At 41.8% G+C, this 19,745-nt stretch overlaps 1 protein-coding gene across 2 annotated transcripts in view; it reads right to left on the minus strand.

Moving 5' to 3' along the window:
- The window catches only part of wizb (WIZ zinc finger b), a 59,081-nt gene extending 42,575 nt beyond the window's left edge, over positions 1-16,506 (minus strand). Inside the window, exons 1-6 of one of the 2 annotated variants that reach the window (XM_028599748.1) lie at positions 16,004-16,506; positions 11,298-11,499; positions 6,220-6,295; positions 4,976-5,079; positions 3,687-4,885; positions 2,393-3,641 (exon numbers count right to left, since the gene is read on the minus strand). In XM_028599748.1, the coding sequence (XP_028455549.1) occupies positions 2,393-3,641; positions 3,687-4,885; positions 4,976-5,079; positions 6,220-6,295; positions 11,298-11,466 (2,797 nt within the window). In that variant the 5' untranslated portion in view covers positions 11,467-11,499; positions 16,004-16,506. Of the gene's footprint in view, positions 1-2,392; positions 4,886-4,975; positions 5,080-6,219; positions 6,296-11,297; positions 11,500-16,003 lie in introns of both variants that reach the window. The other variant, XM_028599747.1, reaches the window with a different exon arrangement.
- Positions 16,507-19,745: the final 3,239 nt, after the last annotated feature.

Genomic DNA, 19,745 nt, shown 5'->3' on the forward strand with positions numbered 1-19,745 from the left:
AAACTATAGACCTATATCTAACCTTCCCTTTCTATCCAAGATCCTTGAGAAGGTGGTTGCTAATCAGTTATGTGATTTTCTACATAGCAACAGCTTATTTGAAGACTTTCAATCAGGATTTAGAAAGCATCATAGCACAGAGACGGCACTGGTGAAAATTACTAACAACGTTCTAACTGCTGCAGACAAAGGACATTCTTGTTTTATTAGATCTTAGTGCTGTATTTGACACTATTGACCATTCAATCCTGTTACAGAGATTGAAACACTTGGTTGGCATTAAAGGAGTTGCTCTAAGCTGGTTTAAGTCTTATTTCTCTGATCGATCTCAATTTGTTGATGTTAATGATAAATCCTCCAAGTACGCTAAAGTTAGCCATGGGGTTCCTCAAGGCTCAGTGCGTGGACCAATTCTATTCTCCTTATATATGCTTCCTCTAGGCAATATTATTAGGAAACACTCAATTAACTTTCACTGTTATGCGGATGACACCCAATTATACTTGTCAATCAAACCAGACGAAACTAGTCAGCTAGCTAAATTTCAAGCGTGCATTAAAGATATAAAATCCTGGATGACCTATAATTTTCTAATGTTAAACCCTAACAAAACTGAAGTTATTGTACTGGGACCTAAACACCTCAGAACTTCATTATCTAAAGACATAGCTACTCTGGATGGTATTGCCCTGGCCTCCAGCACTACTGTCAGAAATCTAGGAGTTATTTTTGATCAGGATATATCCTTTAACGGCCATCTAAAACAAAACTCAAGAATAGCCTTTTTTCATCTTCGTAACATTGCCAAAATTAGGAATATCCTGTCTCAAAACGACGCTGAAAAACTAGTCCATGCATTTGTTACGTCCAGGCTGGACTATTGTAATTCCCTACTGTCAGGTTGCTCAAATAAGTCCCTTAAGACTCTCCAGCTGATCCAGAATGCTGCAGCGCGTGTTCTCACAAGAACTAAGAAAAGAGATCATATTTCTCCTGTATTAGCTTCTCTGCATTGGCTTCCTGTTGAATCCAGGATTGAGTTTAAAATCCTTCTCTTGACCTACAAAGCTCTAAATGGTCTAGCACCATCATATCTAGAAGAGCTCCTAATACCCTATTGTCCCACTAGAGCACTACGCTCCCAGAATGCAGAGTTACTGGTGGTACCTAGAGTCTCTAAAAGTAGAATGGGAGCAAGAGCCTTCAGTTATCAGGTTCCTCTCCTATGGAACCAGCTCCCAATCTGGGTTCGGGGGGCAGAAACTGTAATCGCTTTCAAGAATGAACTTAAAACTCTTCTATTTGATAAAGTTTATAGTTAGGGAGTGAGGAGTTGCAGTGTCCACCTAACTGGCCCACCTGCTTCTCTTCATAATTGTTAGATTAATAATACATAACAAAGTAGAGGGAGGCAGGCCAGCCAAGCCCGATCCGGCAGGGGGAGAGTTCTAAGCCCGAACAGGCTACCTCTCCTTATGACCTGTCTCTCTTAGTTACGCTGTTATAGTTACGCTGTTATAGTTCTAGACTGCCGGGGGACTTCCTTCCTTCCTTCGACACACTGAGCTGCTCTCTCCTCTCCCTTTCTATTACTATCACTATTTGTGTGTATCCAGTCCCAGAAATGCTTGTTACTAATCCTAGCTTCTGGGGAGTTTACTCCCCGGAGTCCTTATGTTTTTTCCCCCAGCGTATTTCCTTGGAGAACGTTGGCACCAAGATCCTGGTTCCAGTTATCGCCGTGGTCCTGCTGCACTCCCTGCTGGGCTCAGCGGTGCCCTGCAATGTCATGCTGCTTCCTGCTGAACCCTCATCACACCCCCAACCGGCCCGTCAGACACCGCCTACCAAGAGCCTGGGTCTGTCCCAGGTTTCTTCCCAAGAGGGAGTTTTTCCTCGCCACTGTCGCACTGCTTGCTCTTGAGGGAATTACTGTAATTGTTGGAATTGTTGGGGCTTTGTAAATTATAGAGTGTGGTCTAGACCTACTCTACCTGTAAAGTGTCTCAAGATAACCTATGTTATGATTTGATACTATAAATAAAATTGAATTGAATTGAGTTCCGCTCATGAAAAATGGGGGCAAAAACAAAAGTGTTGCGTTTATAATTTTGTATTGTATATATGTTTCTGTATTTGTTTATTTCATATTAATGTTTAATATGTTTATTTGTGTATGTATGCACCAACCACCAAGGCAACTTCCACCTAGGTGTAACTTACATGGCAATAAACCCTTTTCTGATTCTGATTCTGATTTAGTTAATCGCTGACACCTTGGAAAGCAACTACATCGCTACAAAGTGCAATAGGGCAAGAAATCCAACGTTTTTGTAGCAGTGCCTTTGTGTAACCTCAGCATTACAGTCTGTAGTCTGACTTGGAGTCTCACCTGTGTTGGCTCGTGATCTGGTGTGCCGTTTCCCTCCGACAGGCGAGTTGTCATCATGTTGTGTACACTCGGTGTCACGCTCTGCGCTCCGATCTTTGTCCTGCTCTTCCTCTTCACTCCCGGTCAGCTTGCCATGGTCCAGAAACTTGTCCAGATCCGTCCAAGTCTTCCCTCTTCTGCAGAGTCTCCCGTTCCCAGCGCACTTGGACACGACCACCACAGCGCCATCTGGCACAGTGCTGTCTTCGGAGGCAGAGGCTTCTGGCTGGCTTTCGCCTCGAGTTGCATCGGGCGAAGATCCAGATCCAGGCCCAGAGAAATGTTCAGACTCTAGAGAGGGTTTTGAAATGTGAACACCCACATTAGACCTTGAATTTTGGCCAGTTTCATGGGCCTGTGCCCCAACATTAGACTTTGAATTCTGGCCAGTTTCATGGACCTGTGCCCCAACATTAGACCTCAAATTCTGGCCAATTTCATGGGCCTGTGCCCCAACATTAGACTTTGAATTCTGGCCAGTTTCATGGACCTGTGCCCCAACATTAGACCTCGAATTCTGGCCAGTTTCATGGGCCTGTGCCCCAACATTAGACTGCAATTTCTGGCCAGTTTCATGGGCCTGTGCCCCAACATTGGACTTTGAATTCTGGCCAGTTTCATGGACCTGTGCCCCAACATTAGACCTCGAATTCTTGCCAGTTTCATGGGCCTGTGCCCCAACATTAGACCTCGAATTCTTGCCAGTTTCATGGGCCTGTGTCCCAACATTAGACCTCGAATTCTGGCCAGTTTCATGGGCCTGTGCCCCAACATTAGACTTTGAATTCTGGCCAGTTTCATGGGCCTGTGCCCCAACATTAGACCTCGAATTCTGGCCAGTTTCATGGGCCTGTGCCCCAACATTAGACCTCGAATTCTGGCCAGTTTCATGGGCCTGTGCCCCAACATTAGACCTCGAATTCTTGCCAGTTTCATGGGCCTGTGTCCCAACATTAGACCTCGAATTCTGGCCAGTTTCATGGGCCTGTGCCCCAACATTAGACTTTGAATTCTGGCCAGTTTCATGGGCCTGTGCCCCAACATTAGACCTCGAATTCTGGCCAGTTTCATGGGCCTGTGCCCCAACATTAGACCTCGAATTCTGGCCAGTTTCATGGGCCTGTGCCCCAACATTAGACCTCGAATTCTGGCCAGTTTCATGGGCCTGTGCCCCAACATTAGACCTCGAATTCTGGCCAGTTTCATGGGCCTGTGCCCCAACATTAGACCTCGAATTCTGGCCAGTTTCATGGGCCTGCGACCCGCCGATGGCTGCCTGTCCTGGGTGAACAAGCTTTTGGTGTTCCCTCATTGCAGTTGTGCTCGAGGTCAGGAAAGCACAATGACCACAGGCCAGGGAAGTGGATGCCAAACATGATGGAGAGTCACCCGGGCAAGCTAGTTCTTTCCTGTTGTGGGTCTTGCTGTGATTAGCCAGCGCCTGGGGGGTCCTCGTGCTGAAGCTACACTTGGTGCAGACGAAACGGCGACGTCCGGCAGAAACGGCTCTGGCCCGAGCTGGAGTGTGAATTGAATTTGGAGGAGTTGCGTCAAGAACTGCTGGGACTGCATCTGGTGTAGAAACCGGGGAAAGAGTTGGAGACGTGACTATTTCTGGGTCGGACATTTTGCCTGGAATCGAGGCCGGGCTCACATTGTGCACAATCGCCGCGTCCGAACTTCTGTGCTTCGCCGTCTTGCTGTTGAGCTTCTGAAGGTCTCTCGCGCTGCCGTTTTCATTCAGTTTCTCAATCTCCCCTAAGATCTTAAGGCGGGACTCCTGGTGCCGTCTGTGGTGGTCTGAAAGCGCGAGCCGATTCGGCAAGTTCCAGCCACACTCGACACATCGGAAACGGGCGCCCTTTCCTAATCGCCTGCCCCCCCCAGTGCTGCTCTGACAATGCTCTACTATGTGCTCCTGCAGGTGGACCTGCTTTTTGAAGTAAATGCTACACTCCACACAGGTGAAGATTTCATTGCCGGGCTCTCCCCCCATTTCTTCTTCGTGTTCTCTTTTCCCTCCTCTTTCTCTGAGGTTTATCGGTTCTTCTTCAAACTCAGAAACCCCTGCACCTCGACTCAGCTGCGCCGTCCCAGTTGTTTTGGATTTCGGAGGACTAACTCCCGCCCACTTGCCAGTCCCAGGTGATGTGCGCTTCAAGGTGCCAAGTCCGGAGAAGGGCCTGAGCAGCACTCTCTTCTTTCTACACCGCTGAATGAATGTACAATGAGCCCAGGGAGCGGGAGGTGGACTCTCGGGATCGGAGTCTCCGGGGAAGGTATACACATCTCTCTCAGGATCCGTGGTTTCTTTTCCTTTGGGCCTCTTCTCTCCCTTGTTGTTATCAGCCTCCTCCTCCTCCTCTTCCTCCATTTGGCAACCTTCCTTTGGTTTCACTTTGGACAGAAACAGCTTGGCTCCCTCAGATACATTCCACGTGTCGCCGTCTGCCACTGGGAAGAAAAAACAGAGGATTTATGAATGGAAAGAAGCCTTTAAGACAAGAAGTGTGCAGGCAGATTTGGTTTTTTCCTTATGCTTACAGTCTGTCGGGCCAAGCTGAGATGTATTTGGCTCTTCTGTCTTTGTGCTCTCATTGTTTCCATCGTGCTGCTTTCCAGGTTCTTGGTCATCTTCACTATCAAGTCTGGACAGCATCGGAAAGGAAACAGCATTAGGCCAGTTACACACTGGACTAGTGACACGCACATCTCAAGCTCGGCTCGAGCTGCACCGAAAACACGTGCATGCTAGAAATCGAAGCAACGCCTATTTTTCACACGACAAGCAAGCGTGTTGGAAGTGTTTCAAGGCAAAATAGAATATGAAAAGATGTTTAAATGTCATTTAGACACAAATACATATTAATAAATGACATGTTGATGTTTGAAAGTCTCAAGGTTTTGATAAAAATGTCATTTAAAAAAACAAAAATCGATTTTCTAATAACGATATATCCTGTAGTCTATTTTGCCGTCAATACTGCCGACGTCTTTGGCCTTACGCGACATTTCTATCAAGAGAAAGTAGCATCTATGCCCTGAAAACAAGTCAAAATGACTTTGTGCAGCTTATTTCTTATTCTCTGGAAAAGATGTGGCTTTTAGCAAACGTTTATCATTCTTGTATAGGGGGGAAAATGCTCTGGATCGTTTGTATTCCTTTAAACCAATCTCAACCGTCTTGGGCGGAGCTAAGCCGCCCGTGCAAAATAAATAGATACCGGAAGTAGCAGAATGGGAGGCTAAAGCCTGACATCTAGCGCATCTGTCAGGCTTTACAGCCACACTGTACATCCAGTAAGACAGACTAAGTATTCGTAGAATCAGTATATTTAAATTTGATGACTTTTAAAGGGGCGCTATGCAGCTTTGGCAATTTCTTCGCTGTTTTCTCTCTTTTTACTGGCAGGTTTCTCTATAGAGCTCCCCCTACAGGTTTCTCTATAGGTTTCTCTATCAAGCGTTTTCGTAATAGAAAACCAAAAAAGGCAAGTAGTTAGAGGCGAGTAGAGTAGAGGCGAGTAGAGTAGAGGCGAGCCGAGGCGAGGCGAGGCGAGCAGGTACCGTGTGATCGAAAAGCGCCATGAGATAAGAATCGTTGAAGCTTGCTGGCTGTAGCTGGTTAGCTTAGCGCAACACAAAGGCTCGGAAACAAGAGGCACTCGTGACCTAGATTACGTCTCTCAGCCTGTATTGTTTCCCGATTCTATCAGCAGCAAAGTGCTTCCTGCCCTCCCTTCGGTACCTCCTACCTCCTATCTCCTCTTCCTCCTCATCTTCCTCACCTGAATCCAGAAGAAGGAGATCCTGGGCTGTGAGCAGCCAGACCATGAGGGTTAGAAAAGTGCTGTAGCTCCTCCTCTGACACGTAACAGCACACAAAACACACAAAACACACAAAACACACAGGAACATCACTTCACAGCTCAACAGTTACAATCAGGGCTTTAAATTATAGGGCTGCACCATTCTGAAAATGTCACGATTCGATTCTCGATTTTAAAAAAAACGATTCACAGTATGTAAAAGTAGTTACTTGTCCCATGTACAGTACAGGCCAAAAGTTTGGACACACCTTCTCAATCAATGTGTTTCCTTTTTATTTTCATGACTATTTACATTGTAGATTCTCACTGAAGGCATCAAAACTATGAATGAACACATGTGGAATTATGTACTTAACAAAAAAGTGTGAAATAACTGAAAACATGTCTTATATTTTAGATTCTTCAAAGTAGCCACCCTTTGCTTTTTTATTAATAAGGGAAATAATTCCACTAATTAACCCTGACAAGGCACACCTGTGAAGGTAAAACCATTTCAGGTGACTACCTCATGAAGCTCATTGAGAGAACACCAAGGGTTTGCAGAGTTATCAAAAAAAAAAAGCAAAGGGTGGCTACTTTGAAGAATCTAAAATATAAGACATGTTTTCAGTTATTTCACACTTTTTTGTTAAGTACATAATTCCATATGTGTTCATTCATAGTTTTGATGCCTTCAGTGAGAATCTACAATGTAAATAGTATATATATATATATATATATATATATATATATTTTTTTTTTTATATATATATATATATATATATATATATATATATTTTTTATATATATATATATATTTATATATATATATACATACACACACATGTCTTACACATCCCTTAGTACATTCATGTGGATTGTTTTTATCTTTTATTGTTTTTATCTTTTATTGTCCATATTATTCATGTTTCATTCGTATTATTTTATCATCCTGTTTATCATGTATGTGTATGTTGTGTGTGATGTCTGTATGCTACTGGGACCTGGAATTTCCTTTTGGGGAACAATAAAGTATCTATCTATCTATCTATCTATCTATCTATCTATCTATCTATCTATCTATCTATCTATCTACCTACCTCTCTATCTATTTATCATGTGATTGCAGTAGACATACAATAAAAATAAAAAACAATGTGTAGATTGGTCTGTTTTCCGCCAAGAAATTCTAATAATCTTTATCCGGCAACTCTGCTTGTACTACTAATCCTTCATTTCCCATGAGCACTTTGTCGTGACGTGTCGCACAAACGCTGGCTACGCGCCTAGCGTGCGCGGTGTCAGTTTCCGAGCTACGCTGAAACGGAGAAGACGAATGAAAACGGCACCAAACAAAACCAGAGGAACTGAAATGAAAGGCTCTGTGTGTCAGGGCCTTTACACGTAGGGCCCCTCACGATGCTACCGTGGAAGTGGGGTGCTATTTTGAGCCTTGATAGTGGTAGGAAATAGTGATTTACCCTGTGTCCCGAAAGCTAGCGTCAGCAGCTAACCACCGGTTTGCGTTAGCTTGTTTCAAGATAGAGACACATTTGATTAGCATGAAAACATGTCCCAGAGAACGTCAAAGAAAATGCCAAAAACCTCCAAAAATGTCAAAGAAAATGCCAAAAAAGCGTGAAAAATGTCAAAGAAAATGCCAAAAAGCAAAAAATAAATCGACAAAAATGTCAAAACAAAAGTCAAATGTTGAATAAAGTGACAGAAATGCCGGAAAAAGCAGCAAAAACTTTGTAAAAAGTGACAAAAACTAGGCGAGCCAAAATATATTGTGAACCAAAATATATATGGGGCCAGAAGAAACTTTGCGGGGGGCAGGATTTGGCCCTCGGGCCATGAGTTTGACTCGTGTGCCCTATAGGGTCATTTTTCAATTGTCCTTTAAATAGTAAAGTTAGTTAGGAAAAAACAAACGTGGCTAGTGGAGAGAATCTGATTGGCCGGTAACTTTAAAAATCTACTAGCCATGATGGCTGGTGACAGAAAAAGTGAATTTAAATGTAAAGCCCTGGTTGCAATCCACAGTCAAAGCTACAGTGCTACTGAGAGAGACTTCTGACTACATGCAGACTGAGAAACACTGAAAAGGCGACAACAATGATAGGGACACCGATGGCATCGTATATTAGCTAGAGTCACTTCCACGTCTCACCGCTACTGTGCAGCAGTAGACATAGGCGTAGCTTTCTCCCAACATTTAGGAGGAAGATTTGTTCCACTTGTTCCACCCCAAAAGGGGTAAAAAATGACCGTTCAGTGGGCTCATGTACGGAAAACAGGAACTGTGTGTACTTTTGCGTGTGATTTGATTTGAGTTCATGTCTTTTATGTAGATTTAAACTGTCCTTCCAGAAAAATCCTGATTCTTCCTTTTGATTCCGGTTCTTATTGATTCTTAATTTCCGATTATTTGAGGGTTGGAGTTGAAACTGGTCACATGCCTATTTTCACAAATAAGAGGGAAGTTTTATTTTGTGGCTGGGGGGAAAAAATCAATACAGCATAGTATCGCAATAATTTTCGTGGCAGTACTGTATAGATACACAGACGTATCTATACAGTAAAAAGTATCGCTCTATTATTATATATGTCTTGGTCAGTTTGTCTGCTTGATAATCTGATTTTGTAGCAATAAAATTGCAGTGAGATGAACAAACAGAGAAATTAATCTTTTTAGATAAAACAGACGTTTACAAAGTTTCCTTTTGGGGACATCATTTGAAGTTGGAGAAAAGGTAATGAATTGCAGTATATGGCAGGATATTGCAATAGGTTTAAATTGCAATAATATTGTATCGTGAGGCCTCTGGGGATTCCCACCCCTAGTGGTTTGCAGTTTTAACGGGCTTTTTCAACGTATCCCAGTCCTTCCAGAAAAATGCGGAGTTTTATTGTGATTGTTGTGCGGCAAAAATCCTTGATTATGCAGCACGTTTTCTTAAAAAATGCGATGGAATTATTTTTAGTTATTCCCCCCCCCACCCAACATCCTGCTTTTCGATGATGTTCACATCACGTAATCACATCACTTCATAACGTTCCCATGGCAACAGGGGAAAATGGCTGCTCTCGTGTGAAGTAAACGCAACATTTTTCAACTTTCTGCTAAGATACAGTACAGGACAAAAGTTTGGACACACCTTCTCATTCAATGCGTTTCCTTTTTATTTTCATGACTATTTACATTGTAGATTCTCACTGAAGGCATCAAAACTATGAATGAACACATATGGAATTATGTACTTAACAAAAAAGTGTGAAATAACTGAAAACATGTCTTATATTTTAGATTCTTCAAAGTAGCCACCCTTTGCTTTTTTTGATAACTCTGCAAACCCTTGGTGTTCTCTCAATGAGCTTCATGAGGTAGTCACCTGAAATGGTTTTACCTTCACAGGTGTGCTTTGTCAGGGTTCATTAGTGGAATTATTTCCCTTATTAATAAAAAAGCAAAGGGTGGCTACTTTAAAGAATCTAAAATATAAGACATGTTTTCAGTTATTTCACACTTTTTTGTTAAGTACATAATTCCTTATGTGTTCATTCATAGTTTTGATGCCTTCAGTGAGAATCTACAATGTAAATAGTCATGAAAATAAAAAGGAAACGTATTGATTGAGAAGGTGTGTCCAAACTTTTGGCCTGTACTGTATTATGGGACTTTTTTGCAACGAAAATGAGGGGATTATGAGATCATGCAAGCCCTGCATATTTTGCGCGGAAAATCTGCTATTTATGCGGCAAAAGTGCGGCATATTTGAAAAAATGCACTGATTATGCATTGAATTATGCGATCGCATAATCACGTTTTTCTGGAGGGACTGATTTAAACTGTGCCCCTTCTGGCTTTAACAAGGTCTCATTCTCTCACAGATTTGTTGTTGAGATGGATAGGATTCCTACAACAACAAAAAACATCCCGAAACACGTGTGATGTTTTGAATATGCAGAAAGTTTTGAACAATCCTTTCCTTGACATAAATATAGACATTTGCACCATAAACTGATGCATACAAATTCACCAGAATGCAGGAAATATGATTCAGGTTGGAAGTCTAGACTAGAAAATGGGGAAAGTAGCTGAACTTTGTGGATGGGCTTATGGTATTGAAAGTTTCTTCAAAATTTAAACCTCTTAACATGATTCCAACATATAATTAGCTAATATAAATCCCCACTGATGGTAGGCTTACTGGCCAATAATGTAGTCACTAAGGTAGCCATCCACAGATACAGTTCATCCCAAAGGATTGACTGTTCCACATGTATGTTTAACATTAAAACATCATTTAAAAAAATCATGCCAACAATTTTAAGGCTATTTGAATAGCTTAGTATTCTATACAAGAACAGGTATCTATAAATGCTTTAGGCTGCCCTAAAAGTTATTGTAGGACCAGATTAATATGCAACTTCATTTTATACAATATATTTAGAAGGGGGTCCCTGATCTGTCTCTATTTCAGTTAAGGGGTCCTTGGCTTAAAAAATGTTGAAGACCCCTGATTTATACATAAGTTTATTATATATTTAGTTGCTATGCTGCTGAATGGTCTGGAATATTGTAGTTACTGTGTCATCTTTTGATTTTTGTGGGGATGTGTTCATGTTGCAAAGCTGTATGTTTTGTATGTTGTTAAAAAAAACAAATAATTGTTAATCACAAAAAGGTAAGAAATAAATATTTTTAAATTTGGCAGAAAGAGACAATTATATTGTTAATAGCAATTATTTCTGAGATAAGTAATTATACAGCAAAATTTGGAATTGTTACAGCCCCCCCCCCCTCCCAAGCTTACAGTCCTGAGTACTTTCATATGTCTCTTTGTAGCTTAGCTTATTTAAAGCTAATGTACTTGCACTTACTACTTGTTGTCTGGAGTTTGAACGTTTACAGTTGAAAGCACTTAATTGTACTAAAGTGTCAGCTTAATGACATGTAATGTAAATCTTGAATTTAAATGTAAATCTTGAATTTAAACGCGCCAGCTAAATGACATGTAATGTTAACATGTAGCTATAAAGCCAAGTGTTACCATCTAGGGTTTCTTTCTCAGAGTCCGAGTCCCAGCTCAGGGAGGAAGGAAAGGCTGAGGACCTGGCTCTCCTCTGTGCGCTCCTCCCTGGCTCTGCACCGGGCCGGGGGCCTTCACTCTGCTCGGGGCCCTCATCTCTGGCGTGGCCCCACGAGCGTTTGGCAGACATCCGGCCGTCCCAAACGTTCAGAGAACATGAGGACTAGAGGCGTGCACAACATACAACATACAAATGTTACTGTCAGATGATGGAAATGAGAGCAATGCAAGGTTATTGCAGTTTTTACATTTTTCAAGTCGTGTTTATTAATTTTAGCTTTGACTTTTGGATTTCATTTTAGTTTTAATTTTGTTTTCAGAGTGTGTTTGCTAGTTTTAGTTTAGGCTACGTTTCCACGTGGCCGGATATTTTCATAAACGGACATTTCAACCTCTCCGTTTTCAAAAATAACATCGTGCACAGCTGTCAGTTTTCAGAAAAGTGTTTGTTTACAAGTACCACGGGTATACAGTACAGGCCAAAAGTTTGGACACACCTTCTCATTCAATGCATTTCTTTATTTTCATGACTATTTACATTGTAGATTCTCACAGAAGGTTTTAGGTTTTGGAAGGAATTATGTACTTAACAAAAAAGTGTGAAATAACTGAAAACATATCTTATATTTTAGATTCTTCAAAGTAGCCACCCTTTGCTTTTTTTGATAACTCTGCAAACCCTTGGTGTTCTCTCAATGAGCTTCATGAGGTAGTCACCTGAAATGGTTTTACCTTCACAGGTGTGCCTTGTCAGGGTTAATTAGTGGAATTTGTTCCCTTACAGTGTTTCCTCTATGTTGATTGGCAAGTGGCGGTCCGCCATGGTTAGATTTCTCCCGCCACGGTATCAGGAAATAGCCGTCTATCAGCCGTGATTGTTAGAGAGTCGCAGAATAGCGAGTACACACGCTTCACAACGCGAGTGGGCACACGTGCCATTCTGAGAAAAGGGAGAAAGAAAAAAGAGACAGGCTGTCTGGAGGACCCTAATCCTGCTGCGGTGCGCAGCGCTGCTCGGACCGTGCGCCGCTGCGTTACAACTCTGGCTTTGCCTTCGGCCCATCGGTGATGCCCACTAGAGTCCGGATCGGGCCGATTTTTCTTTACAGTTAAAATCTCATTTTTTTCCTCATACTAATGACACATGTAGGCTACGTTTGTTTGTGTGGAAAGCCCTTTTTTATTGAGCAACTGTAGTAAGGCATTCGGAAATGTCAACAGATGAGCGCATCAGCGCACACGGGGCAACAAGCGCACGTTAATCAGCTGTTAAAATCAATTCAATGGGTTAACCTCTCCTGATCGCTTCGTTTCCGACCGTGATCAGAAAACCAGGGAGACTCGTTACCTCCAGGACCGACGTTATAAAATGGATAACCAATAACTCTGCTCCGGTTGCATCTACAACACGTCTGCTTCCTCTTTCTCTATCTCTCTTCTGCCCACTTAGGCTACCACCTTAATGCCCTTAATGCCCACACTTGTTACTCGAGACCGCTAGTTACGTTTCTCTGACAGAAACTATGATTATTACTAAGCAACCAAGATGCATCTTCAACCACGCAAAAGATAAAAAACAAAACCGCGAGAATGGCCAAAATAGGTAAAAGTGATTGTATTTTCTTTGCCTTTTGTAAAATGTATATAGCCTAAAAACTATTTTAAATGAAAATACAGACTCTTTTAGGAAAAGTCAGGTACCAGCAGGATTGTATTTTTTTATTTAGCAAAGTTATTACACATATACATTTCAAAACGGTCAAAATGACCGTCCAGGCCACAGGGGGACCATCTAGCAGCATGTGTGCTACTCAGCATTAATGGGCCACCTCTTTCTGAATTCCCCTATAACTGAGCCTTGGAGTTATTTTTCCAAAAGCCAAGAAAAATCAGATGCACACAGCAAGGCTGCCAACTTTGCCACTGAGGCAAATATGCAATTAGTTTCATTATGAATGGTTTCCTACTATATATATATATATATATATATATATATATATATATATATATATATCCTACTTTGGGTTTTGGTTTCCCTATGAAGAATTTCTTGTAAAATTCATGTTGTAGACCTACAGTTCCTCAAAAATACAGTTCAATCAAAACAAAATGAAAATATGCCTCATTGTGTGTGAATAGAGGTGAATAAATATATTTGTGTTGCTGCAAAGTGTCAGCTCTGTTTAATACGTAAAACATTATGCGGCGGGGCGCCGGGGGGGGGGTGCGACAAAACTGCCCCCACTGCTAAAAAAAATCCTTGCCGTGCAGATGTTGACCAGCTCACCAGGAGACTGAAGGCAGGACACATTCAGAAACTGGATCTGACTCAGAACACTATGGATGGATTTTTTTTTCAAAGTTCGTATTTATGTGGAAGCACCAGAGACACAAAATAACCCCCCAAATCCCAGAAAAAGTGATTATTTGTTTATTTTATTTTTTTCATATTATGGGCACTTTAATTGTCTCAGCTGATCTTGGTCATGCTAATTAAATCTCTCCCTTTATATCCAGTAGCGGGCTGGACCTTTTGGATGACCAGATGGACCAGACCGGGAGAGAGTGCTTTGTTGATTCTTTGTTAAAGCGTTGCGAGCACCGTGCTGCTGGTAGCCTGTCTGGGTGTAATCTCTGCTGAAGGCAACCCACGGTGGCAGGGAGTCCTGTTACAGTTCAGTTTTTATATATTTAGTTTTAGTTTGGGCCAGGTATTAGGGCTCAGTACCTGTAGTGTCGCGTTGTAAGCTTTGCTTCAGAACTCGAACCTCCTATGGCGACATTTTGATGCTACCAAGCCATCCCCTCCCGTTAGCATCCCATTGACTCCCATTCATTTTAACGTCACTTTGACAGCGAATAACTTTACATCTGAAGCCTTTAAAGACTCTATTTGTCTATTGTTTATTTCTAAAGAAACACGACAATGTATAAAAGGCTCCATTACCTCGTGGCTCACGTTATGGCAAAGCAGACGCTTTTATAAAAATAGGCTAACGATTGGGTCATAACCACGAGACTTACTGTCACACAGTAGAGGAATTACCGTATAGTACAGGAGAAGCTCACAGGCAGTTTGGACTTCCATTATCTGTTTAGGTTTAATTACTAATGTTAACTAGCATGTTAGTGATCAGTAATTACTAATGTTAACTAGCATGTTAGTGATCAGTAATTACTAATGTTAACTAGCATGTTAGTGATCAGTAATTAGCCTGTGTCTATGTTATCTCCTTACATATACCTACACTCTCCGTCTCTGTAAGATTGGGAATGATTGAGATTTCTCTCGGCACAGCTACCAGAAGACTTCACACTTTCAGACAGTTATATATATAAATATATATATATATATATATATATATATATATATATATATATATATATATACTGATATGATCTGCTGTCAGCTGTAATCGGAGGACCCAGGGGAGGGAAACAAGAAATAAAAACAGAAACTCTCAACATGAAACCGCCAATACGCTCCCTGACAGTCATTAACTTGTTTCCTGTGTGTCGATATTCTTAAAGCTACAGTGTGCAGTTTCTGTCGCCCCCATGAGGAATTCTAATTAATGACAACAAATCTGTCGGCGCGTCCACATGATACAAGCCTTCTGAACGTAGTCACACTGAGAAATCCAGAGAGTGGAGAGTTGTGTGGAGCTGATAGTCTTAATTAGTTTGCTACTTTTTGTGAACCCAAAACTTTTGTAAACTCATTTCAAGCCCCACAAGAATTGAGTTTAGGTTTGTGAGATTTGAGAAATTTCCAAAAAGCGAAAACATCAACTTTTCAGCGTTAGGGCCAAATGATCTCTTTACACAAATGTGGGCATCACTAGACAGCTGAGTTTGTTCAGAACATTTTGATATGAAAAATCAAATGGGTATCCGGTTACATGCAAATCTCCTTAAAATGTGAATTTAAAAAGAAATGTAAAAATGTCCCTCAGAGGGTTAATGTTTAATATGTTTACGTATGCACCAACAACCACGACAGAGTCCTTGTGAGTGCTACTTACTTGGCAGTAAATCCTTTTCTGATTCTGATTAAAAAATAGTGCACATAGCTGCCGTAAATGGAGCATCATGCCCCCTAGATTTGGGCTGAGCCCCCCAATGTCTCCAACTTCTTGCTCCACCCCTGGTCCCATCTTAAAAGTTTCACCTTTTTTACACCCACAGCCAACTCTCACTGTAGAAACTTACATACAAATATTAATTCTCATAACACCCAGCACACTGTAAAGAAGAATCAGAAAACGTATGAGAGAATATGGAAGTGTCAGATCTCCAGAATGGGTCGTGTTTTGTGTCTGTATTTATTTTGCCAGCTGCAGTTATCTGACCTATTTTCCCCACATGTCTCGGTCTTAAAGAATAAAATAGGGCGCCCAAAAAATGGTTACATAAATAAGTGGCCTTTCCATTCAGGCATTCAGGCCCATGTCCTCTCCTGCTGCCCCACTAAAAAGGCAGGAAAATGCCCGGGTGCATCAAGGTGCCCCACGGGTTGGCCTGTGTTGCTTTACAGGACTGGGCTGGTATCGATCCGGTCGCTGTCAGGTGACTATAACAACAATGCATCCCTGCACAATGCTTTTTTGTAAAAGCCAAAACGCCCATAATATGCAGTTGTTGTTTTTTTTAGTGCTAATACTCACTGAAATCGGCCTGGTTTGCGGGTCGCAGTGAAAAGCGGTCTGCTCTAAGCACCGTTCGCCATAGTTCTCAGAACGGACCTGGCGCTTTCTTTTCCTGCCCGGAGACGATGCTCTCCTGCGGCTCTGACCGCCGGGGGAACTCGCTCTCTGTCTGGGTCGCTGCTCAGGTCTGGTCCGCTGCACGGATCCCTGGAAGATGCCAGGCAGAGGACTCCATGTTATTTGGGCTTGCAAGGCAACGCCACGGCTGCGTGCGTAACGTCAAAAGCACGGAGGAGTGTGACGAGAAGAGTTTCAAATAGGACACACACATAGAGCCCCGGTTAATAAGTTCAACTTCTACGAGCTTTATTCCAACTGCCTTGTGTTCTCATGTAGACGGGGCGACGCTGACGGCCGTAAAAGGCGGTTCCGTTCTCACGTTTTGAATCTAGGGGACAGTTTATTCTGCAACACGTACGACACTGAACGCACACTGAAGACGTTTCATCATGCCAGATATGATGTTAGGGAAACAATGAAAGTATTAATTGCCAATTAGAGCCAGTTTAGTTTCATTTGGCGCCAGTTTGTTGCACCTGTCCCACCATTGTAGTCCATAACATGTTCATAAAACACACGGCTGTGTCCCTAACTGTGAGCCCAGGAAGAGATGCGTTGGAGTTTATTAATTTGTGTTCATAAAATTTCCTAAAATGTTGGAAATCAATAAATGCCATAACACTGAATGTTGCACGGTCATCTGGCGCTCTCTGCTGGCCAGAGATGGAAGGACAGTGGGGGTCAAACTCAACTTCACTATAGGGGCCACACTGGAACAAGAAGAATCCCACCAAGGGCCACACATGGAGAGTTTATTGACGTGCTTTTGTTAGGCCTACTGCATGTCATTTTTTTTCTAAACATTTTGGTAGCTTTTTCCTAATTTTTGTTGTTTTTGTTCCCGATTTTTTTTTTTGTGGCTTTCTCAGACATTTGTCACCTTTTTGTAAATTTGTTGCTTTTTCTGACATTTTTGTATGTTTTTGTCGCATTTTTGTTGACATGAACCCCTACAAAAGTCATCAAAGGAGTTCCTTATTACCCAAAACAACTTGTTCACAGCCTGAATATGAAAACTCTCTCTCTGCTTCTTCTGGGGGAATTTCTGAGTCTCAGAGTTGGCAAATCTGCCATATGTCTGTTTTGAATGTCAGGTAACTGCAGTTTAAAAAAAAAACGTTCCTGTGTTTTTGGTTTGGTGCACAACTAGGAGGGCCAAAATATATTGTGAACCCAAATTAATATACAGGCCGGATCTAAATCTGCAAGGGGGCCTTGAGTTTGACACATGTGCTGTAGGAGCTATACTCATTGGCGATTTTAGACCCTTTTTATGGGGGCTCAAATTTCATCTCAGCCACCCTAAATATGATAATAATACAAAACTAAACTTTAAAAAATGTTTAGTGCTTCAAGTGAGAGTTTGTGAACTTGTCTGTTAGTGACAGAGGACAACCAATTACAAGTTCAAAGGGCTTGTTTAATATCCTGTGTGTCTGTGTTGTATCTTGAGTTGCGATGCTGTGAAGATGTGGCTGGTACTGTATATGTTTACTAAATGTATACTACTATCCCTGTATGCATGTGATGTGATTTCTATCTTTGTTATCGGTCTGGTTCAGGTTAAACTCTGTGAAACATGAACAAAGATATCCAAAATTCTGAGACGATATCTAGTCTCAAATCACGATATCAATGAGAACACATTCAATGAGAAGTTGTGTCCAAACTTTTGGCCTGTACTGTACTCTGCCTCATGCTCTAAAAACCATAGCTTATATTGGGTATGTTTAGTAGGGATGCACCGATCCGACATTTTCAGTCCCGATACCGATGCCAGGGCTTTGTGTATCTGTCGATACCCGATCCTAATATCGGATCGGTGCACCCCTAATGTTTAGGTAACATGTTAGATAACAGAAACATGTAAGTTGACATAGCATGGGTTAGTGTCCTCTTGGGGGGCTCCCTGGCCATACATTATCGTTTGTTAACCCCTCAGCATCCAATCCTAGACCCCCTATTGAACATCCCAGCGAAATCACACCACTGAGAGTTTAATCATTATACCACTGCTCTGCTACACTTTCTCATGAGGACTAAGCTTATTTGAGCTTTATACAGACTTTAAACGTATAGAGCCAGATACCACATCTGTCTCTGATGCTACGCACTTGTAATCCGTAACAGAAACGTAGTGTGGGCCAATCAGAGGAGGGTATGGTGCCAGACTCCCGCCTTTGGCTGAGTAGGACACGGTTGTGAAGGTTAACATTGGTGGTCCCCAGAGAAGAAGTTGGTCATTTCATGGCACAGATTACAACCCAAATTAATGAATTCAAGGCACTGTATCCATGTCACATTATCATTATGGGCTGAGGCCCCCTAAAGGTCTGATCCTAGAAACGTCCCTATACATACTGTATGTTGTTTGTGGACACATTTATATTATTCATTGATTATTATATTATAGGTCACACGTGTCAAACTCAAGGCCCGTGGGCCAAATCTGGCCCCATGCAGATTTTGATCCGGCCCGTATATCAATTTAGGTTCACAATACATTTTGACCCATCTAGTTTTTGTAGCTATTTCTGAAGTTTTTGCCACTTTTGCAGACGCTTTTGGTGCCTTTTTCCGATGTTTTTGCTATTTTTTCGGACATTTTTTACATGAGGGCCCTGGGTACTCAGTCCCCTTTTCCCCCAGTCTGACACCCCTGACTGTACTTAAAAGTCCCATGACATGGGGCTCTTTGGATGATTTTATATAGACCTTAGTGGTCCCCTAATACTGTATCTGAAGTCTCTTTTATATAGACCTTAGTGGTCCCCTAATACTGTATCTGAAGTCTCTTTTATATAGACCTTAGTGGTCCCTAATACTGTATCTGAAGTCTCTTTTTATATAGACCTTAGTGGTCCCCTAATACTGTATCTGAAGTCTCTTTTATATAGACCTTAATGGTCCCCTAATACTGTATCTGAAGTCTCTTTTATATAGAACTTAGTGGTCCCCTAATACTGTATCTGAAGTCTCTTTTATATAGACCTTAGTGGTCCTCTAATACTGTATCTGAAGTCTCTTTTATATAGACCTTAGTGGTCCCCTAATACTGTATCTGAAGTCTCTTTTATATAGTCCTTAGTGGTCCCCTAATACTGTATTTGAAGTCTGCCACTTTGCTCGTTTGAAAGCCATAATGTCTCTCTCTCTCTCAGGGGGGGGCCAAATTCTCTGGGCGGGCAAAGCAGAGAAAGGGGAGGTAACTTTTCCCCTTATGACCTCATAAGGAGAAGATTCCTGATTGGCCCATCTGAGCTTTCATTCTCTCAAAGGCAGAGCAGGATACCCAGGGCTCGGTTTACACCTGTCACCATTTCTAGCCACTGGGGGACCATAGGCAGGCTGGGGGAACGCATATTAATGTTAAAAAAAACCTCATAAAGTGACATTTTCATGCCATGGGACCTTTTAAGGACAAATGTTGAGGTAGCCCACTTTATTGGAGTCTTTTCATGCCACTTTCTACTTCTACTCCGCTACATTTCAGATATGTAGGGCTGCTCAATTAATTGCAATTTTATCAAAATCGCAATACACACTAGTGGGCAATATTTGTTAAAGGCAAAATATGTGTCAAACTTCAAATCCTATCCTACAGACAACAGAAAACATCTTTATTTGATACATATCTTCA

The sequence above is a fragment of the Perca flavescens genome, chromosome 15, assembly GCF_004354835.1.
Source record: "Perca flavescens isolate YP-PL-M2 chromosome 15, PFLA_1.0, whole genome shotgun sequence".
Taxonomy (NCBI): Eukaryota; Metazoa; Chordata; class Actinopteri; order Perciformes; family Percidae; genus Perca; species Perca flavescens.